Below are 23,227 nucleotides of genomic sequence, written 5' to 3'. Positions count from 1 at the left end.
CATGAAATGATTATGTCTTTTATATATACCCTAGGTTTCTGCCGGAACACACAGATGCACACATAAAGACACTTAAGGGAAAAGGAATCTTCCATAAGTAACAGATCTTTTGGAAGAAACATTTTTAATCTACCTTTTTTTCAAACTCATGTGTATTTTTGCATTTATGGTAAAAAAAAAATTCTAAATTGTGCATTACTGTGTGCTAAGTCACATCATGTCCAACTCTTTTTGACCCCATGGGCTGTAGCCATGCAGACTTCTCTGTCCATGGGATTTCCCAGGCAAGAATACTGGAGTGGATTGCCATTTCCTTCTCCAGGGGACCTTCCCAACCCAGGGAACAAACCCAGGTCTCCTGCATCGGTAGGCGGATTCTTTACCACTGAGCCACCTGGGTTCACTGAAAACAATTCTTCCTCTTTAGTAACAGGAATTAAAAACACAATATGAGAAACAGTCTACATTTTATTAGCAAATATACCATGACATCTATTTAGAACACATTTCCAGACCTATGTGAAGAAACTGTAAATCTTTACTGAAGCACATAAAGTCTGAAAATCACAAGTTTTACTTGGAAGATGTAGTGATATAAAGACTTCAGTGACTGCAAATTCAAAACAATCAAACTCAAAGCAAACATGGATATTTCAAATATAAGTCTCAGCTGTATCCAGGGGAGCCAACATAATTTTGAATTTAAAGAACAAAAACCACCTAAATAAAGGGAACCTGCCAAATTACAGATGAAGCTATCACTGTATAGACTAGGTGAAATTTCAAAAGAACTGAAGCAAAATAGCTTACAAGGTAGCCAAAGAAGCTCACCTAAAGAGAGACTTAGACATTATTTTGAACAATAAAATAGAAGGCTTAAACAACAACATAATATATTGTAATCATGCAACAGGTGAGGTATTCCAAAGTAACATCAAAAATAAGAGAGGGAAAAAAATCAAAGGGCAGAAAGGAAACATTAAGGTTTCAAGGTTGTGTAATAAAGAATTTAAGGACTTGCCTGATGCTCCAGTGGGTAGAAATCTGCCTGTCAGTGCAGGGGACACGGGTTCCATCCCTGGTCAGGGAAGATCCCACAAGCCTCAGAGCAACTAAGCTAGGGTGCCACAACTGCTGAAGCCCACATCCTCCAGAGCCTGCCAGGTATTAATACAACGACTGAACCCGTGCCTTAGAGCCAGAGCTCCACAACAAGATAGTGGCCCCTCCTAATCACAACAGAGAAAGCCCAAGACTATCAGCAAAATCCCAGTATAGCCAAAACTAAATAAATACTAAAAGTTTAAAAAAAAAAAAAAAAAAAAAAGGATTTGGCAGGCTTTGGTCCACAGGTTCTGGAAGTTTTTAAACTACACTTGGAATTTAAGTTTTCTCACTCTTGTAAATTCCTTAGTGACTGCAGTGGCTTTATTACACTCCATAGGCCCTGATAATTTATGCTAACAAGATGACTTACGGTGGGCCCCTAGTTTAATAATGGGATGACTGAGGTTGTGAGGCTGGGCATTTCACAAAGACCAACGAAGTGACTAGAGGTTTGGGGCTTTGAGCCAGGTGGGCTTATTAGTCCAATCTCTAAAGAGGGGAGAATGCTGGAGATGTTATCGACCACAGCTATGTGGCTAAACCCCAATAAAAACTCGGGACTTAAAAGCTTGAGTGAGCTTCTTTGCTGACAATAGTGTTTTCTGTCACACTGATGTGCCAGGAGGGCAATGGGTCCCTTGGGATGATGACTATGGTTAAGTCCAAACAAACCCATTCAGAAGTTAAGAAGCTTATCAAGTCCAAAGAAACAGCATTTCAGGAAAGAGAGACAAAAAAACAAATATAGGCCTCTTACCTGGGAACGAGTCATTTCTGACTCCTTACTTTACTCTTCCTCTGGGCTTCCTTCTAAGGTAAGATCAGTATTGCAAAGTGACCCCAGAAAACAGGCCGTTCAATACCTAGAAAAACACAGTGAGCTCCCTGTAACACAGCCCCCACACGGAGGGAGGATCTCAACAGGTACAAATCACAATCCTCTACAGCCACTGACACAGCAGGGATTCTGGAACACAGAATCAAACGGTATTTTTAGTTTCATTCTTTTCTTCAGAACTCGCGGCCCCTTATGTGAAAACCACATAATCTACGCTGACCCTCCCCTTCACACTATAGGCGAGGCACTGACCAACCTGCATACAGAATAGAGCCTCATTCAACTCTTCATGGATCAGAGACGGAGGGGTTGAGCAATGCAGGACTTTAAGCAGCGGCGTCTACACGTTAGAAGGTAGAACTGCCAGAGAAAGATATGGATCCTAGAACGATACTACCAGAAATGTCATGTGGGCCCCAGGGATCCGGCAGTTAAGATAAAGGATTTCAGAACTTCTCTCAGAGCGATGCTGGGACACACCGGGGGCGGGAAGGTGGGGCAGTAGTTTTAACCTCCACCAGTTCAGTTCAATCACTCAGTCGTGTCCCACACTTTGCGACACATGGACTGCAACATGTAAGGTTTCCCTGTCCATCACCAACTCCGGGAGCTAACTCAAACTCATGTCCATGCGGTCGGTGATACCATCCAACCATCTCTTCCTCTGTCGTTCCCTCCTCCTCCTGCCTTCAATCTTCCCCAGCATCAGGGTCTCTTCAAATGAGTCAGTTTTTTGCATCACGTGGCCAAAGTATTGACGTTTTCGCTTCAGCATCAGTCCTTCCAGTGAATATTGAGGACTGATTTCTCTTACGATTGACTGGCTGTATCTTCTTGTATTCCAAGGGAATCTCAAGAGTCTTCTTTAACGTCCATAGACGCCCCGGAACCACGTGCGGAGGACAACAGGCTGAGCGACTAGGAAATCCTGGTTTTAAACAAACAAACATAGCAAACTCACTGGAATTCCTCCGTCGCTAGTCTACATTCACTTCCGGGTCTGCAGGCTACTGCGCCCGCGCAGGCGGAGGATGTGGTACAGACGGAGGTGATTGGGCTAAGCCAGGGCGAACCAGACGCGAAATAAGGGCAGTGGGCGGGACGAGGCCTGAAGCGCAATTGCGTAGGGGCGGGACCAGAGGGGGCGGAGCCTTATCTCCCCTCCCCCGGACCCTGTCCGTTTTGGGATCTGTTGATCTTTCTGTCGGGAGAAATATGCCTGAGAAATATCAATAATCTCAGATATGCAGATGACACCACCCTTATGGCAGGAAGTGAAGATGAACTAAACTTGATGAACTCTTGATGAAAGTGAAAGAGAAGAGTGAAAAAGTTGGCTTAAAGCTCAACATTCAGAAAACTAAGATGCGGAGACAGTGGAAACTGTGTCAGAATTACATTTTTTGGGCTCCAAAATCACTGCACATGGTGACTGCAGCTATGATATGAAAAGACGATTACTCCTTGGAAGGAAAGTTATGAACAACCTAGATAGCATGGTAAAAAGCAGAGATATCACTTTGCCAAACAAAGGTCCATGTGGTCAAGGCTATGGTTTTTCCAGTGGTCATGTATGGATGTGAGTTGACTGTGAAGAAAGCTGAGCACCGAAAAATTCATGCTTTTGAACTATGGTGTTGGAGAAGACGCCTGAGAGTCCCTTGGACTGCAAGGACATCGAAGCAGTCCATCCTAAAGGAGATTAGTCCTGGGTGTTCATTGGAAGGACTGATGTTGAAGCTGAAACTCCAATACCTTCCTTTCTGTGATGAACAGGTCTTGTGGCCTCTAAGCTGGACCTGGTCAACGTTCTAGAGCAACTGAATGATCCCAGGGGTATAACGAGAATGGAGACAACAGACATATACCCAGGAAGGTAGGAATGAACTCAGATGAGAGGTCCAAGGAGCAGAGGGGAAGTCATCCTTGTCTAACTGCTATAACCCTGTCTGTCCAAGACCCGAGAGCTGTGACACTCCAAATCTTTGTTGTCTCGAGACACAACCGAGGAGCATACACTCACATGACACTCCAAACGTATCATCTGAGTGATTACATTGTACTTTTCGTCACTGAGGAGACACACATCTTCACACACTCACACAAAGGGCTTTTGAATTTTCCCTGTTTTTCAACTTGCTGAATACATCTCAGCTTCCCATAGAAGCAGCTCTCAAAATTCTTCTCTTTTGCCTTAAGTTATGTGAAACACTAACTTAGAACAGGCAGGAAGCAGCTCTGCTCCAGAGGAAGTCAAGGAGATTTAAAGGCATCAAAAGGCAGAGAAAGGAAGCACAGCTGGACAGAAGGACCAACAGACCCAAAATGGACTGGGGAGGGGTGAAGGGAGGTAAGGCTCCGCCCCCACTGGCCCCGCCCCTACGTACCTGCGCTTCCGGCCTCTTCCCACCCTCCCCCCTTACGTCGGCTCTCGTTGGCCGCGGCTTAGCGCACTGACCTTCCTCTGTACCGGATTTTCCGCCCGCGCATGCGCAGTAGCCTGCAGACCGGAGTTGCTGTTTAAATGAGCGATAGAGAGTTCTGGTGAGTTTGTTTGTTAGTTTAAAACCCGGATGTCGTCGTCCCACGGCCTGTTGTCCTTCACACGTGGGTTTCGGGGGTCTCTGTGGACGTTCAAGGTACCGCCCCCATTGTCCCGTCCCCAGTGTGTCCTCGCATCGCCGTGAGAAGTTCAGAGGTCCGTTAGCTTAGCTGCCGGATCCCTGGGCCCACGTCCGCTTCCTGTTAACATCGTTCTAGAGTCCATGTCCTTCTCTGGCAGTTCTGCCTTCTAATGTGTAGAGACCGCTGCTTAAAAGTCCTGCATTGCCCAACCCCTAGGTCCCTGATCCACGAAGAGGTGAAGGAGGCTCTATTCTGTATGGAGTTTGGTCAGGGTCTCGCCCATGGTTTGAAGGGGAGGGTCAGCCTAGAACGCGTGGTTTTCAGAGGAAGGGCCGCGAGTTCTGAAGAAAAGAATGAAACTAAAAACACCGTTTGATTCTGTGTTCCAGAATCCCTGCTGTGTCAGTGGCCGTGGAGGATTGTGATTTGTACCTGTTGAGATTCTCCCTCTGTGTGGGGCTGTGTTACAGGGAGCTCGCTGTGGTTTTCTAAGTATTGAACAGCCTATTTTCAACCCTCGGGTCACTTCCCAAGACTGATCTTACCTGAGAAGGAAGACCAGAGGAGAAGGAGATCAAGGAGTCAGAAATGATTCCTTCCGAGGTGAGAGGCATAGTCCGTGTTTGTTCTCTCTTTCCTGAAATGCTGTTTCTCTGGACTTGATAAGCTCCTTGATTTCTGAACGGGTTTGTTTGAACCTACCCATAGTCATCATGCCAAGGGACCCATTGCCCTCCTGGCATGTGTGACAGAAAACAGTATTGCCAGGCAGAGAAGCTCACTCAAGCTTTTAAGTCCCGAGTTTTTATTCGGGTTTAGCTACACAGGTGGGATTGATAACATCTCCAGCATTCTCCCCTCCTTAGAGATTGGGCTAATCAGCCCACCTGGCTCAAAGCCCCAAATCTCTAGTCACTTCGTTGGTCTTTGTGAAATGCCCAGCCTCACAACCTCAGTCATCCCATTATTAAGCTAGGGGCCGACCGTAGGTCATGTTGCTAGCATAAATTATCAGGGCCCACGGAGAGTAATAAAGCTACTAAAGTCACTAAGGAAATTCCAAGAGGGAAAAAACAAAAAACAAACAAAAAAAAAACCTTAAATTCCAAGAGTATTTAACAAACTTCCAGAACCTGGGGACCAAAGCCTGCCAAATTCTTTTTTTGTTGTTTTGTTTTGGTATTTATTTAGTTTTGGCTATACTGGGATTTTGCTGATGGTCTTGGGCTTTCTCTGTTGTGCTTAGGAGGGTCCACTATCTTGTTGTGGAGCTCTGGCTCTATGGCACAGGTTCAGTCATTGTATTAATACCTGACAGGCTTGGAGGATGTGGGCTTCAGCAGTTGTGGCACACTAGCTTAGTTGCTCTGAGGCTTGTGGGATCTACCCTGACCAGGGATGGAACCCGTGTCCTCTGCATTGACAGGCAGACTTCTCACCAGTGGACCATCAGGCAAGCCCCTAAATTCTTTTTTTTTTTTTTTCTCCCTAAATTCTTTATTACACAACGCTGAAACCTAAATCTTTCCTTTATGCCCTTTGACTTTTTTTTCCCCTCTGATTTTTCTTACTTTGGAATATCTCACCTGTTTCAATATTAAAAAAATATTTTGTTGTGTTTACCTTCTATTTTTCAAAATAATGTCTAAGTCTCTCTTTAGGTGAGCTTCTTTCACTACCTTGTAACTATTTTGCTTCATCTATTTTGAAGTTTTACTAGTCTATACAGTTAAAACTTCATCCGTAATTTGGCAGAATTACAGATTTACAGATTGTAATTACAGAAATCTGTAATTTCCCTCTTTATGTTTTTTTCATTTTTAAATTCAAAATTATGTTGGCTCTCCTAGATACAGCTGAGACTTACACTTGAAATATCCATGTTTGTTTTGAGTTTGAATTGTTCTGAATTTGGAGTCACTGAAGTCTTTATGTCACCACATCTTCCAAGTAAAACTTGTGGTTTTCAGACTTTATGTGCTTCAGTAAAGGTTTACAGTTTCTTCACATAGGTCTGGAAATGTGTTCTAAATAGGTGTCATGGTATATTTGCTAATAAAATGTAGACTATTTCTCATATTCTGTTTTTGATCATTGTTACTAAAGAGAAAAATTTGTTTTCAGTGAACCCAAGTGACTCAGGGGTAAGGAATCCGTCTGCCAATGCAAGAGAACTGGGTTTGATCCCCGGGTTAGGAAGGTCCCCTGGAGGAGGAAATGGCAACCCCCTCCAGTATTCTTGTGTGGGAAACCCCATGGACAGAGGAGTCTGGATGGCTACAGTCCATGGGGTCGCAAAGTGTTAGACGTGATTCATGTGACTTAGCACACATTCATGCACAATTTGTAAATGTTTGTTTTACCATAAATGCTAAAATACACGAGTTTTTTTTTTTTTTTTTAAGGTGGATTAAAAATGTTTCTTCCAAAAGATCTGTTGCTTATGGAAGGTTGCTTTTACCTGAAGTGTGTTTATGTGTGCATCTATGTGTGCAGGCAGAAACCTAGGGCTTATTTAAAAGCCATCATCATTTCATGAAGATTTGTATTGATTCTAACCTTTGAAAACTGTTCTTACATATTTTCCATGGCCTTCGATTGTTTCATTTTAGTAAAATGAATATATAGTTCCATTTTAATATATGTATGCATGGAAATGTTCATATGATTTGATCAGTTATTTTTCTTGTATTCTTTACAGTTAGAGAAACTTCTATGAACTTTCTTTAGAGTTGTCCCTATGTATTCGTGTGTGTATTATTAAAGTTTAGAGTACATAAAGTGAAGTAAATTTAAGCTGTTTAAGGAATGTTTGCTACATATTTGCAAAAAGGTGGAACAGCAACATAATTGGAAGACCCTGTCAAAACTCTCAGAAAGATATATAGTATATCCTAAATAGTTAAAATGATTGTTGCTACTGAGGATGCTATCATATTTGAACTGTAAAATGTGTAAAACACCTGAAGTTCAAAAGTAAGCATGAATGCTTACCTTACTATTGCATTTCGTTACTATACAACATGGCCATTCATGGAGCAGAATTTTGAATACCACTAGTTAAAAGAAGCTTGTTAACAATACTAAGGAAAAAAGTTAAGCTTGCTAAAAGAAATGGCACATTTGTCCCACTCAAGAACTCTTGGGTCAGAGTATGCTTTTTAAAAATATTCCCTGTTTCCTTGATAGAAAATTCATCCTGTGTCATACAAATACAACACTCAAAAATAAATATGCCAATGTTGTTCTTATTATTTTATCATTTCTTTTCCAGATCAGAATAGTTTCTGAAATGGTTTGTGGTTCATTTCTCATCTTTTTTTGGCTTAGGATTACGATAGAAAATATTGCTGTGTAAAAGTCATATTATACTCTAACACCAGTTCAGTTCTGCTCCCAGGACTGAGATAAATGAGATGAATCGCCTGCATGGATTTCTTTCAGTAAACTCTTTCCCTTCAGTAAATCTGCCTAGTCATGACCATCCCTTTTGAGATACAGGTTTTCTTCTCACCTTATGACCATTGTTAATTCCTTCTTTCCTTGGTAACGGTTACTATACGCTTGGTTTTCTGATCTTTATTATTGTCAAAGAAATTCCTTAACAGCCTGTATATGCTCACACAACGATCATTAAAGCACCCTTGTTCCATGAGAGCTTGGGTCCCTCTGTCTTTCTTTCTTTCTCTCACTCTCTCTCTCTCTCGCTCTCTCTCTCCCTCTCAGGCTAATTCTCTAAAGCATGGAAACATACCAAGCTCACTTTCTCACCTGGACTTTCAAGAGTTCCTCGAGAGGATGCCCTGTGCCTTCGTGAGTGGTACAAGCCCTGTGTCAAGGGCTTTATAGGTTCTCTGCGTAAACCAGGGAATATCAGCTTCTTTCTGTCTTTTACTTTCTTATTGTCGATTCCGGACCAGCAGGTTCCAGGCCATTAAAGGACTGCAACGTTGGGCTACAGATCAGGGAAGTCATATATGAAGTGAAATTTGCTTACAACACATTTTTAAAATATTTATTTATTTGGCTGCACTGGGTCTTCTTGTGGCAGGTAGGATCTTCAGTCATCCTTGTAATTTTCAGATTCTTTGGTTGTGACATGTAAACTCTTAGCTACAGCATGTGGGATCTAGTTTCCTGATCGGAAAAGAACCAGAGCTCTGTGCATTGGAAGCTCAGGGTCTTAGTCACTGGATCATCACAAAGTTCCTGAACTAACATTTTTTTAATGATAGATTCAGGTCATAGTTTCCATATAGTGCCAAAATACCCATGCAGTGATAATGCATTCCTCCATGTACTTCTTATCTCATGACTCATGTTCACTGGTTTAGGTGTTTCTGTGACATTCCCATACTATGAATTTGTTTTTTTCCACTTGACTTGAACAAGTGTCTTGAACAGAAAAAGTGAGGGATATGCCTAAATTCTCACAATTAATGGAGTAACTCCTTATATTCTTACTTTCTTTCTGCTTTGGAAGATGAACACTCAGGTGTGTTGAGCAGATATGCTGGGTTTGGGGAGTGGGGGTTTTCATCGCAAGCCCAGGTCTGATCTTTTCGAGTACACTCCATGCTCACATCAGAGAGTGTCATCACAGTTTTATATTTTCCAAAATGTTTACAAGAATCTAATTAGTCCTAATCTGAACACTGAAAAATAAATATGCTAATGTTTCCCTGATGATTTTATAATTTTTCTTTCAGATGAGAATAGTTTCTCTAATGGCTTGTGGATCATAACTCATCCTCTTTTCTTCACATTAAAATTGGGTAGAAAAGATTACTGTGTAGAAAATATGTTTTGTAATACCAGCCAAGCCACTGAATCAAGACCAGGTCTCTGAACTTGCTGTCTTCATCTTCGGTCACATAAGGAAGTCTTCCCACAGCCACATGCGTTCTGTACTTTGTATTTCAGGGATGGCTGACATTCTGGGATGTGGCCATGGACTTCACTCAAGAGGAGTGGGAAAGCCTGGACCTCGGTCAGCGGGAATTGTACACGGATGTGATGTTGGAGAACTACGGGAACCTGGCCTCCTTGGGTGAGGATGACTGCCTTCCAGAATCACTCACCTACCCACTAGGTTTTGGTTCCTTCATTTCTCGAATGTCTTCTGAAATTTTCTGCTTCCCACAGTAGTTCCAGATCTCTGCTTTCTAGGGGAAAATGAGTATCTGTGAGTTTAGAAAGAAAGGCTTCATGATGACTCGTTATGCTGGTGACGTTTTTCTTCCTTGATGTACTCTGCCTCCTTCATTCTAGGTTAGTGGTAATTGTGTAAGTTCTGTGGTATTAAATAGGTGCACACTCTCTTAATTTCACATTGACACCATTTACTTTTGCCTTAGTACTACTTGACCAGAATCTCAGGATCTGATAGATAGGTGTTTGTTAGTATTGTATAGCGGCTTTGAATAAAGTTATTTCTGGATATCGTTTTCTAGAACAAAATGGGTTCTCGTCTCACCTGAATACATATTGGATTCGATACTGATGAATGTCTAAGAACACAAAGTTTCCTTTCTCTGATCAACAGGGCTTATCTCTAAGCTGGACCTGGTCGCATTGCTGGAGCAACTGAAGGATCCCAGGAATATAAGGAGAATGGAGACAACAGCCATTTACCCAGGTAGGTATGAACGGATGGAGATGATGACTCAGGTGAGAGGTCCAAGGAGCAGCGTGGAACTCATCCTTCGTCACATGGCTTTGGAAGATTTGCTTCAGTGGAAATGGTTTTTGAAAACCTGGGTTTGTGTCTGCTACTGTCATAGAAATGTATCACCTGCCCCATTCTGTCTCTTAAATCATTCATGGAATTTATCTCCAGCGATTAGTTTTCTCCACCACAGTGTGAACTAAAAGTCTCCTCTTGGCTTGTGACAAACTGCATTCATTCGTTGCTCTTCCATTGCTTGGGGGCCCTAGGAAAACTCTGCCCATTTCTGAGTAAATATGTGACAGTCCTTTTCAAATTTCCTTCTACCTCTAAACAGAAATGTGTGAGTGGAGTGGTAGACAAACTGCCAAACTTCTAGGAATACTGGGAACAGGTTTCTGTCCTCTGGTTTATAATTTCCTATCCGCTGGGAGCAACACATAGGACTTTCTATATGCATTTCAAATTCAAGTAATTTTTCACTGCAGAAAGCAAAACCTTGTGAAAATGAAAGAATGCACATCTCAGGTTGACTTCAAAGTTTCTCTTTCACTTATATGATCTCAGATTAAATATCTTAAGTGTATTTGCCCTGATTCTAGCTTTCTAAAATACTTTATATATTCTATTACCTCTTAGAATTTTAAAATAAATTCACATAAACTCTTAGCACATTTCCCACTATATTATTAGTAGTTGATTCAAACTATGACCATGTTTAGGTTATATAAAGAAATCTTTTTTAAAAGTTCTAATTGGAATATAGCTGTTTTCCAATTATGTATTCCTATACAGCAAAGAGAATCAATCATACATATCAGTAAGTTCAGTTCAGTTGCTCAGTCGAGTCTGACTCTGCAATCCATGGTCTGCAGCAAGCCAGGCTTCCCTGTCCATCATCAACTCCCAGAGCCTGCTCAAACTCTTGGCCATCGAGTCAGTGGTGCCATCCAACCATCTCATCCTCTGTCTCCCCTTCTCTTATCTTCAGTCTTTCCCAGCATCAGGGTCTTTTTCAGTGAGTCAGTTCTTCGCATCAGGTGGCCAGAGCATCAGAGCTTCAGCATCAGTCCTTCCAATGAATATTCAGAACCTATTTCCTTTAAGATGGAGTAGTGTGATCTTCTTGCAGTCCAAGAGACTCTCAAGAGTCTTCTCCAACACCACAGTTCAAAAGCATTAATTCTTTGGCACTCAGCTTTCTTCATGGTCCAACTCTCACATCCAAACATGACTACCGGAAAAACCATAGCTTTGACTAGACGACCCTCTGTCAGCAAAGTAATGTCTCTGCTTTTATACGCTGCCAGCTTTGGTCACAGCTTTCCTTCCAAGAAGCAAGCGTCCTTTACTCTCATGGCTGTAGTCACCACCTGCAGTGACTTTGGAACCCAGAAAATAAAGTCAGTGCTTTCACTGTTTCTCCTGCCGATTGCCATGAAACGACCTGACTGGTGCCATCATCTTCACTTTGTGAAGGCTGAGTTTTTTAGCGTTTTCACCGTCTTCTTTCAGTTTCATCAACAGACTCCTCAGTTCCTCTTCGCTTTCTGCTATAAGGGGGGTGTCATCTGTACATCTGAGATTATGAATGTTTCTCCCTGAAATCTTGATTCCAATTAGTGCTTCATCAAACCTGATATGTTGCATGACATACTGTGCATATAAGTTGAATAAGCAGGGTGACAATGTACAGCCTTGACGAACTCCTTTCCCAATTTGGAATCAGTCCATTGTCACATGTCCAGTTCTCACTGTTGCTTCTTGACACCCATATAGATTTCTCAGGAGGCAGGTAAGGGAGTCTGGTTTTCCCATCTCTTTAAGAATTTTCCACAGTTTCTTGTGATCCTCACAATCAAAGTCTGTGGTGTAGCCAATAGCAGATGTAGTTGTTTCTCCAGAACTCTCTTGCTTTTTATATGATCCAAGGGATGTTGGCAATTTGATCTCTGGTTCCTCTGCCATTTCTAAATCCAGTTAGAACATCTGGAAGCTCTCAGTTCACATACTGTTAAAGCCTTGCTAGGAAAATATTTGAGCCTTTACTGTTTGAAATGAGGGAAATTCTGTAGTAGCTTGAGCATTCCTTGGCATTGTCTTTCTTTGTGACTGGAATGAAAACTGTCCTTTCCCAGTCCTGTGTCCACTGTTGAGTTTTCAAAATTTGCTGGTTGATCTAGTGCAGAACTTTAGCATTATCATCTTTTAGGACTTGAAATAGGTCAGCTGGAGTTCCATCACTTCCACTAGCTTTGTTGGTCATCATGCTTTCTAAGTCCTACTTGACTTTGGATGGCAGGATGTCTGTTCCTAGGTGAGTGATCACACCATCATGGTTATCTCGGTCATTAAGATCTTTCTTGTATCGTTCTTCCATGTATTCTTGCCAACTCCTCTTAATATCTTCTGCTTCTTTTAGATCCATCCTGTTTCTGTCCTTTATTGTTCCCATCTTTGCTTGAAATATTCCCGGTACCTCTAATTTTCTTAAAGAGATCTCTAGTCTTTACCGTTCTATTGATTTCCTTCCCATTTAGGTCTCCACAGAGCAATGAGTAGAGTTCCCTCTTTCAGTCATAGTTTTAAAGTCTCTCTTCTTACTTAATTTCTTAAAACTAGTACTTTATTAAGTTTATCTTATTTGTATTCAGCTTCCTTGGACACTGCTTATGTGTCCTCAGTTTCTGATTAGTTCTCTGTCACTATCATTTATGATTTTTAGATTGAAACATCTAATAGACCATTCTAAGAAACTTGTGTGGCAAGACGTGGATTTAAGAATTATTAGGTATATAGAATTTGTGAAAGTGTTTGCTGTCTCCACTTAACATGACTAAAAGCAGGAAGTAATCATTAGATTGCCTATCACCTCTGAATTCAGTGGTGCTTGGAGGTTTTTTTCTTGTTTCTTCTCCTATAACCTATTTCTTTGCCATCTCATTTTGTCCAGCATTCTGTTTGTGGTCTCTCTTTTGAAGGCTACAGGAACCGAGTTATTCTTCCTTCTGGTGTCTGCACCTTGGTGGGTGAGGTTGGTCCCAAGGTTTGTGCCCTCATCCTCTTGATCTGGGCTTTGATTCTTGTTAACTGTGCCCAGAGCCTGCTGTGGATATTCAGGGCTGTTTCCCCATTGTTCTGTGGCTGTTACTGCCCTCTCTCTGGTGGTGCCTGCTCCCTGCGTGGTGGAATAGAGCCTCCAGATCTGAGTCTTAGCTGTGATTCTGATCTGTGGTGCGAGACAGGTGGGACTGGAGCACCCGCACATGGAGAAAAGTCGCTGAGTATTACTCCTCTGGGGATGTTCACTCAGGATGTGCTCTGGTTCCCCCTCCCATGCGTTCTGCAGGCCCTCATGTGATGTAGTGTAGGCACTGCTCTTGGCCCCACCTTAACCATAGGCATGATGGCACATGGCCCTTGATGTTCACAGATGTTGTTTTCACAAGGTCACCGGCATAGATTCAGTGAAGTCAGGTCCTGGGATTGCATTCAGCGTGGAGCTGGACCTGCTGTGGTGCTCTGGGGCAGCTCAGGCTCTGTCCTGGCCCAGCCCCCTTGTGTGGGAGCCCACAGAGTCTACAGCAGCTAGAGCTGCCCCTGCCCTGATGGAGAGAGCGCTGGTAGGTGATTCAGATGCTCTGTAGGGGCTGAGGTTACACAGCCGGTTGTGGGTGTGAGACCATGGCTTCTGTTGCTGCAGGGAGAGGTGTCAGCTTTTCTTGTTCATCTCTGGGGCTCAGCTGTGCTTTCAGCTCCATCTGAGCGTGTGGGCAACTCACAGGTGTCCTCTCCTGAGCTGCCCCAGAGCACAGGAGTCTGCTGATTGTGGAGGAGCACAGATCGATGGGGGAGGCCGTTCTGGGGGCTCAAAAATCCTACATGGGTGGAGTTCTTCATAGTCCTTGGCAAGCAGGGTCTGGCACAAGGGACTAGGGATGCAATGGGCTTCTTCTTTGGGCATCACTCCCCAATGCCACTCTGCTCTCTGGTGGTTCAGGCTTCCACCACAAGCATCCCATTTGCAGAGCTCCTCCTGCAGTCCTATCCCTTCAGCATGTTTCCTCACAGCCAACCTCAATCCTCTGCCTGGGTCTGCTGTCCGAACCCCACATTTCAGCACCCAGCCCTTGTCTGCAGTGGTGGACATGCCTCTCAGGCTGGGTGGGCAGGGCTGGGGTCAGGACCCTGTCTGCAGGTCTCTCTCTGTCCTGCTGCCACAGACTGGTTGCCATGGTCTCTTCCCAAGTAGAATGAAGCTCTCCTTCTGTCCAAACTGAGCCCCTGATGAGGGGCTTCCCCGGATGTGGAGACCGCTCCTCAGTTTCTTGTCCCCCCAGGTTGCAGGCCCCATCCCACTTCCTCTTCCTTCTCCTTCTTCTTTCTCGTGTCCTACCTGGCTCAGCAGGAATCTTTCTTGTTTGTTTAGACTTCGAGGGGTCTCTGCTAGTGTTCAGCTGGGCTCTGTGAAAAGTTTTCATTTCTGATTTGTTTGTTGAGACAGAGATGGTCTCCACATCTGCCTAATCCTCTGGCATCTTGATGCTTCCATCTCTATTTTATTTTATTTTATTATCTCTATTTTAGTTTTAAACTAGCTATGGTCATCGATTTTCTCTAAATGTTTAAAGATATTCACTGAGAATAGCAGGGGAAGTTACTTGTTATTTGATATCTTTCAGCCTTGTCTGCACAAGACACCCAGGATTTGATGCCGAAGAATCCAGCATTAGAAGATGTGTTCCCAAAAGTAAACCTAGGAATATATCACATATTTCATCTCAGAAACTTAAATTTAAGGAAAGTCTGGGAATATACATGGGTATATGAAAGACAGAGAGGATGTTTATATGGACATAAAGAAATGGAGACAGTTACACAGATTTCTAACATTACTGGAAAAAGAATTGAGCGACCTGAGTCATGTTGGGAAAAACACCCACTTCAGTCTTCAACATTTGCCAAGATGTGTAAGTGTTTAAGAATAGATTTTCATCCTTTTTTGAAACATACATGTTCTCTAAAAGGAAACGTGAAATATCTGGGAGGTAATCTTGTCTCTACTGCAAATACTCATTCAAACAATTCTAAACATAGGCTTTGACTCAACATACATTCAAACTCACAATCTAATCAATTTGAGGGATCCATGAGCAGGGGCTCATTTTTCTTGCCCCAACAGATATTTTCTCTCCATTCCAAGATGTATAATGTTGATGATACTGGAAGAGATGGAATCCAACCATCACTGTTCAATACATATTGTGATATGGTCAGTACACAACAACTTTCCGTGTGTAATAAAATGAGTCAGACCTTAAGTAAGAGCTCCAGCTCCAATAATTCCAAGAGTATTTCTGTGGACTGAGAAGGTATTCAGGCAATGAACCTGGGTATACGGTTGAAGGAGACTCCAACCTTAAGAAACATCAGGGACCCAAATCTTCTAACAAGGATTCTACAAGTAATAAATGTAGAAATGCCTTTGATCAAATGTCAGGTTTTTCTCTCGATAAGAGAACTTGTACTGAAGAGGGGACTTGTACTGAATATGGTATGGTTTTTAATCAGTCTTCAGAACTTATTCAACCACAAACTGTTCAGAACTCACAGAAAGAAAGCAAGTGTAAGATATGTGGGAAACTGTTTAGTAAATCACGCCACCTAAGGAGACATAAAAAAATTCATACAGGAAGGAAACCTTTCCAATGTACACAATGTAGCAAAACGTTTAAGTATCGCTCACTTCTTACTAAACATCAGCGAATTCACACTGGAGAGAAACCTTATAAATGTGCAGAATGTGGCAAAGCCTTTATTTACAACTCACATCTTAGTGAACACCAGCGAATTCATACTGGAGAGAAGCCTTATAAATGTAAAGAATGTGACAAAGCCTTTAGTCGTCCCTCACGTCTTGCTGGACATGAGCGAATTCATTCTGGGGAGAGACCTTATAAATGTAAAGAATGTAACAAAACATTTACTAAGTTCTCAAATCTTACTTGACATCAGCGAACTCATTCTGGGGAGAGACCTTAAAAATGTAAAGAATGTAACAAAACATTTATTCAGTGCTCAAGTCTTACTGGACATCAACGAATTCATTCTGGGGAGAGACCTTATAAATGTCGAGAATGTAACAAAGCCTTTATTCAATACTCACATCTTACTCGACATCAGCGAATTCATACTGGAGAGAAGTCTTATAAATGTAAAGAATGTAACAAAACCTTTATTGAATGCTCACATCCTACCCGACATCAGGAAATTCATACTGCAGAGACTTTATGAATGTAAAGAATGTAACAGAGCCTTTATTCAGTGCTGGCAACTTACTCAACATGAGCGAATTCATACTAGAGAGAAGCCTTATAAATGTAAAGAATGTAACAAAGCCTTTTGCCGTCCCTCACTTCTTACTGGACATGAGCGAATTCATTCTGGGGAGAGACCTGATAAATGTAAAGAATGTAACAAAACATTTATTCATTGCTCACATCTTACTCGACATCAGCAAATTCATTCTGGGGAGAGACCTTATAAATGTAAAGAATGTAACAAAACATTTATTCAGTGCTCAAGTCTTACTCGACATCAGCAAATTCATTCTGGGGAGAGACCTTATAAATGTAAAGAATGTAACAAAACATTTATTCAGTGCTCAAGTCTTACTTGACATCAACGAATTCATTCTGGGGAGAGACCTTATAAATGTCAAGAATGTAACAAAGCCTTTATTCAATACTCACATCTTACTCGACATCAGTGAATTCATACTGGAGAGAAGTCTTATCAATGTAAAGAATGTAACAAAGCCTTTACTACGAATTTGGCCCTTACTCAACATCACCAAATTCATACTGGGGATAGATGTTATAAATGTGCAGAATGTGGCAAGGCCTTTTTTAACGTTTCTAGTCTTACTAAACATCAGGGACTCCATACTGGAGAGAGACCTTATAAATGTAAAGAATGTAACAAAGCCTTTACTACAAATTCGGCCCTTACTCAACATCACCGAATTCATACCGGGGATAGACGTTATAAATGTACAGAATGTGGCAAGGCCTTTTTTAACGTTTCTAGTCTTACTAAACATCAGTGAACCCATACTGGGGAGAGACCGTATAAATGTACAGAATGTGGCAAAACCTTTAATCGGAACTCAATTCTTACTACACATTTGTGAGTTCATACTGGAGAGAAACCTTATAAATGTACAGAATGTGGCAAAGCCTTTAGTCATAGTAGTAATCTCACTAAACATCTGAGAACACACACTGGAAAGAAACCCTAATAATAGAACAAGTGATGGAAGAGGTTTGCCCTGAACATGCATCTGAAAACACAAGAGTTTATGAAAGAAACCTATGGAAATGATGTAACAAATATGTAGAAAGGTTGTTAATCAAAAGTTAAATCAAAGTAAATATCAGAGATTGCATACTAGAAGGCATTTCATCACTTTTGTTTTCAGAAGTTTCTCTGAAGGAGAATGACTGTAGGGAGTACTCCATAGTTAAAACACATAGAAGATGGATGTATTAGCATGAATCGTGAGATGAAGGTTTATGGTTAGAAAGTTACAATTCTTAGCAATGTATGTATGCTTGTTAGTAATGACATGATTTGAGATTATTTGAAGTGAGTGTAATTCAGTACTCAAATAATCCGTACAGTGCTCACCAGAATCCTTGTCTTGGTTTGAATGGATGAATCCACACTCAGCCTAGGGAGTCCGAGGCACTTTACTCAGGGTAACTTATAAAAGCTGAGCTGCAAGTACTCCTGTTTTCTCTGCCTGATTCCAGCTTTGACCTCTCTCAGAAACTCCTGCCCTAAATCCTCCCCTACAGAGAGGTCTTAGGTGTGGTGAGTGTGAGGCCTTGAGCTCAGGACTCCTGAACATTGGTGTTGGGGAAGAAACATCAGAACAAAATGGGATTTGCTGATGACTCCTTTCATGGCCCCACTGTAGACCTGCAGATTCATAACTTCTTGGAATGGGGACCTGGCCACCAGGGATCTGTATTCATTGAAATGGTTCAGAAAGAATCTTTAGCCAAGTGGTTTCCATCTGGTTTCCCATCAGGATCATGTGACCAGTGTCAGGAAATGACCTCACTGATGCCTTCCCAACAGAGTTCTATTTCGGTCCTGTGGGAGCATCAGTGTGGTGTGTTGTATGTGCTCCAGGGGATTCTAAGGGGAGGCCCAGGATAAGGACTTGGCTCCTGGTCCATTTGTGAGAGCTGAGGCCCAGCTTCAGCCCCAGGAGAGGCCGCAGGGTTGGTCTAGCTGGATTTGGACCGGGGAAGTCAGTCAGCTCACACTGTCTGTGTGAGCAGAGTGTTAGCAGCTATCTCTGGGGAGAAAACAATCAAGAAATTAGCTCACAGGCTGGTCTCCAGGTAGGAATTGATTGATCCTGAATCTCTCCTGAGACAGAGAACAGGAGAGGTCGTTCTTCTCAGCTTTTCAAGGTCCTTCTGTCTGTAGTGAGAGAGTCGTTTCCTAGGCAGGTTGAGAAGAAGCTTGGGGGTCCCCAAGGAAAGAGGGGTCTGGAATTCTCAAAGAAGAAGATAGGACAAACTTTTTTTCTTTCCTCTACATTCCTTAGGATTATATAACAATAATGTATTCTGCCTGAGGACAGTCTCTGGATTAAACCTTCTGGCTAATCCTGTTATTTTAAAACGTAAATTATAGGAGTAGATCTGGTGAGGTCTTTACAACCTGCAGACATTCTTTGGATTCATTGGAGAGTATGTAACTCCATTGCTAACACTAGGAAGCAGATACTCTTTCTGCCCACTTCTGATGTCTATGTCAGAAACTTTCTCTGTCTCCTTTATACTTTAATAAAACTTTACTACACAAAAGCTCTGAGCAATCAAGCCTTGTCTCTGGCCCCAGATTGAATTCTCCAGAGGCCAAGAACCCCAGCCTGTTTGCGTGATTCAGCAACAACCTTTCACCTTGGGGGCTTATCCGGGATTCTTCAGAACAAGGGAAGGGTGCTTGGAGCTCTAGTTTTCCTAGCGAACACGTTTTCTGCTGTACTTGACTAACTCTTTGGTGTGCTTGCGTGAATGAATGAAATGCCCTGCATGAAGCAAGTGAACTGCTCTGCGGCTCTGTGGTGACCTCATAGGGCTGATGGCAGAAACCTGTCAGGGATTTATACCAACCTGCCAATGCCAAGAGGCACCCAGCGTCTCCTTCAGGGACTGACCAGAGATGGGCTAAGCATGTGGACTGAACTCTCCTTTCTCAGTCAAACTTTTGGTCTCTTTGACCATTTCATAACTCCTTGGAAATTAGAAGTAGTAACCTACTCTGTCACATCATAGATTTTCAAGGGCCTTGTGATCTGTGCTGGTACTGTGACTTAGATCTCACATTTGGATTGGTAGTCAGGAAGCACCTAGCTGTGATAGGAATCAAAAGATCGGAAGTTAGATGGAGCTCTAGCTACGAGAGCATCTCTGAGGTTAAAGGTCACTCAGATTGGAACTGCAATGGGTTTCTTTTTACCCTTTGATAATGCGGGCTCTTAGTGGGCCAGAGGAGGCTCTTATACTGGTGAGGTGATGCTTGGAAGTAACATCTCAGTTTTCTGTTCATATCGGTTTTATTGTGGTCAGGAGTATACTCAGGGTCATGCACAGACACTCAGGTGACCACTGTTTCCCCCTGCGGTTTAGCCTGGGAGGTGTTCCGGAAGCTTACTCTGATTGCACCCCTGGTGGCATCAGAGGCAAGCAAGGTTTTAATGGTGAGGGGCTGGACGTCACTCAGGGAAGCCATCAAGTCTACCCCCGGTGCATCTCCACCCCGTCTTGGTGGTAGAACCGGGACGGACAAGTATGGCCCCTGGGTCGGTAAGGGACAGACTAAGTCCGACCAGGGAAGGGAAGCTGTGGTGTAAAGTCTGTCTACACCCCCATCTAGAGCAGGGAGGGACGCCTCCGGTAGAAAGATGGCGCTGTTCGCTTTTTTTCTCTCTTACAGATGGGAGCTAACAATTGCAGCCTCACTCCTTTGAACTGTATCCTGAAAAACGGATAGATTTGATTCCCAGGGCTTAAAGAAAACACACCTGGTCTTCCTATGTGATACTGCATGGCCACGGTACCCACTGGAGGGTGGCGAACGGTGGCCGGTTGGAGGGTCTCTTAAGTATAATAACTGTTTTACAATTAGATTGGTTCTGTAGAAAACAAGGGAAGTGGGTAGAAGTAGCATATGTGTTGCTCTTTTCCCTCTGCAAAATGCCAGACTTATGTTCTAAGGGTATAGATTTGGGTGTGAAAGCTTCAGCTCCTTCCTGTCCTCCTACTTTGCTAGATGAGATGGAGGACAGGAGACAAAGAGGTAAAGAAAAGCAGGTTTCTCCAATCTATCCCTGGGATCATATACGCAGAGCAGCCAGAGAGACCGAGGAACAGCCACACATGAAGAGGCTGCCTCTTCATGAAGAACCCACTGGGAGAAATAATCAGTCTATGAGAGTTAATAAGCCTTTTTCTAATCAAGAAATACAAGAAATCAAGGAGGATCTGGGAGACTATTTAGAGGACCCAGAAAAATATGTTAGAGCTTTTAAAGGTGTTTCTCTGCTTTATGACCTTACTTGGAAGGATGTGATATATATCTTGGGACAAATGCTGACTCCCGACTCAAAAAAGTTTTTGGAAAAGCAGTTGCTTATGGAGATGAATGGCTTGGTAATGAATCAGTAGGGAAGAGGGAGATAACCACCCTCCCCACTGGGAATGAGGTGGTCCCAATTACAGAACCAGACTGGGACTACAACACAGCTAAAGGAAGATGAGATCAGAGTCATTTTGTCAGATATATTGAAGGACTCAGGCAGGAGTGTGCTAAACCTTTAAGGTAAAGTTGCTTAGTCGTGTCCGACTCTTTGCGACCCCATGGAATGTAGCCTACCAGGCTCCTCTGTCCATGGGATTTTCCAGGCAAGAGTCTTGCAGTGGGTTGTCATTTCCTTCTCTAGGGGATCTTCCTGACCCAGGGATTGAACCTGGGTGTTCAGCATTGCAGGCAGACGCTTTACCGTCTGAGCCACCAGGAAGCCCATTAAACTAAGCCTTTAAACTATGGCAAATTGGCAGACATAGAACAGGAGGAGAAGGAAGCTCCTGGTAAATTCCTAGATAGACTGAGAGAAGCAGATTCACTGAGATTGATCACAAAAGGGAAGAGGGACAAGTGATCTTAAAGGATAGATTTCTCAGTCAGTCTAGATATCAGCCATAAGCTATTAAAACAGGCATATGGACCAAATCAGTCTGTAGATAGTCTGTTCCAACTGGCTCAGACAGTCTATTATGATAGGAATTATGAGGAAAAGAAAGACAGAAAAAGTCAAAGGAACAGGTGGAAGCCTGTTTCATTGCAATGGCAATGAAAACCGTTCTTAAACAGCCTGTGAAAAATGCCCAGAGGGACCCAGGTGAAAAGGGATGGAGTTGCTATTACTGTGGAAAGGAGGGGAACCTCAAGCGGGATTGCCCTCAGGTATCTAAGCTGCCGCTGGCTCTATGTCCGGTCTGCAAAGGACCACACTGGAGGAGAGACTGCCCCCAGAGGTGTAGGTCTCAGGGGTCGGACTCTCAAGACAATCAGGACTGAAGGTGCTCAGGGGTCCCCACACAAGCTCCCATCCTAATTACACCTGAGGAACCCCAGGTATTAATAACTGTGTGAGGCCAATCTATCGATTTCCTTTTAGATATTGGGGCAACTTACTCTGTGCGTTCTGAAGCCCCTGGCCCACTATCTTCCCAATCCACTTCTGTAATGGGACTGTCTGGACAATCCAAAAGATGGACCAGATAATCTATGTGAGCCTACTTCTGCTGACTCTAAAAATCCTGAGTATGCCATTTGATCCTCAAGACTGCCTTCCTGTCCTGGGCCCATTCCTACGCTGAATTCCACAATCAGTCTAACTGCTGGGTCTGTGGAGTGCTCCCCTCTTCATCAGGGGAAGGCCTCCTGTGGTGGACATCTCCAGTTCAAGGAAAAGACTCTCCAAGTCTGCAACTTCCATCAAAAACAATCACATGTGATGCCTCATCTTAAACTGATGACATCTAACAACCTTAAGCTGGACTGATGTAACTATAGACATAACCTGACTTTTCATTTTGATTTTAACTTGGTTTAATGACTGTTTTGCCTGTAACTGTATAATGGGATTTTCTAACCGTCTAAAAGCTTTTAGTTTAAAAATGGTTCTCTAAGCTCCTATCAGTCCACAGCCTCCTCTAACTATTTCTTGGGGCCCCTGAATCAGAGACCCTCAATACGAGGGTTAGGAGAATAGGTTGTCTCAACAATTTTCGGACCCCGCCCCTTAACAGCAGAAGTAGTTGTGGAATGAAAACAACACTCCTTTCCCTTGGCAACACAATTCTCCTAAAAGAAAAGAGGGGAATGAGAGAGTCAATTCCTAGGTAGGCTGATAAGAAGCCTAGGGGTCGCCAAGGAGAGAGAGGTCTAGAATACTCAAGGAGGAAGAAAGGACAAACTTTTTACTTTTTTCCCTCTACATTCCTTAGGATTATATAACAATAATGTATCCTGCCTGAGGACAGTCTCTGGATTAAACCTACTGGCTAATCCTGGTATCTTAAAATGTAAATTATAGGAGTAGATCTGGTGAGGTCTTTACAACCTCCAGATATTTTCTCAAAACTCAGCGTAACATCCCCAGAGAAGACAGAACAGGAGGAAGAAGAAGCGGAAACGTCAGCTTCTCAGGTAAATGTCCTATCCTGGGTCTCCGGCTGTGTCTGCTTTTCCTCCTGAAATGCCCAAATGAGAATATGCAAGCCTTTAGTTCTCTGCTCCTAATTTATTTGTTTTCAACTTATTTTCCCCCGTTTCCTCTTATTATAGTGAAGACCTGCTCCCTAGACTACTTTCTTGTGTCCCAGAGCCTTTTCTCCACTGTC

The 23,227-nt window shown here is 42.8% G+C and overlaps 2 protein-coding genes and 1 pseudogene across 6 annotated transcripts in view; all 3 read left to right on the top strand.

Moving 5' to 3' along the window:
* LOC122689681 (zinc finger protein 331-like) overlaps positions 1 to 23,227 on the top strand; it is a 183,180-nt gene that overhangs the window by 84,528 nt on the left and 75,425 nt on the right. The window lies entirely within an intron of this gene.
* Positions 4,464 to 23,227, top strand: part of LOC122690114 (putative protein ZNF720) — a 34,875-nt gene continuing 16,111 nt past the window's right edge. For 3 of the 5 annotated variants that reach the window (XM_043897112.1, XM_043897108.1, XM_043897122.1), the window contains exons 1-5: positions 4,464 to 4,584; positions 4,960 to 5,173; positions 8,297 to 8,383; positions 9,494 to 9,620; positions 10,116 to 10,208. In XM_043897112.1, the coding sequence (XP_043753047.1) occupies positions 5,159 to 5,173; positions 8,297 to 8,383; positions 9,494 to 9,620; positions 10,116 to 10,208 (322 nt within the window). In that variant the 5' untranslated portion in view covers positions 4,464 to 4,584; positions 4,960 to 5,158. Of the gene's footprint in view, positions 4,585 to 4,959; positions 5,174 to 8,296; positions 8,384 to 9,493; positions 9,621 to 10,115; positions 10,209 to 14,920; positions 15,612 to 23,227 lie in introns of those variants that run through there. The other 2 variants (XM_043897092.1, XM_043897100.1) reach the window with 2 other exon arrangements.
* LOC122689989 lies at positions 15,604 to 21,268 on the top strand (annotated as a pseudogene).

Source organism: Cervus elaphus, chromosome 4 (assembly GCF_910594005.1).
Source record: "Cervus elaphus chromosome 4, mCerEla1.1, whole genome shotgun sequence".
NCBI lineage: Eukaryota > Metazoa > Chordata > Mammalia > Artiodactyla > Cervidae > Cervus > Cervus elaphus.
This window is presented reverse-complemented; position numbering and strand designations above follow the sequence as displayed.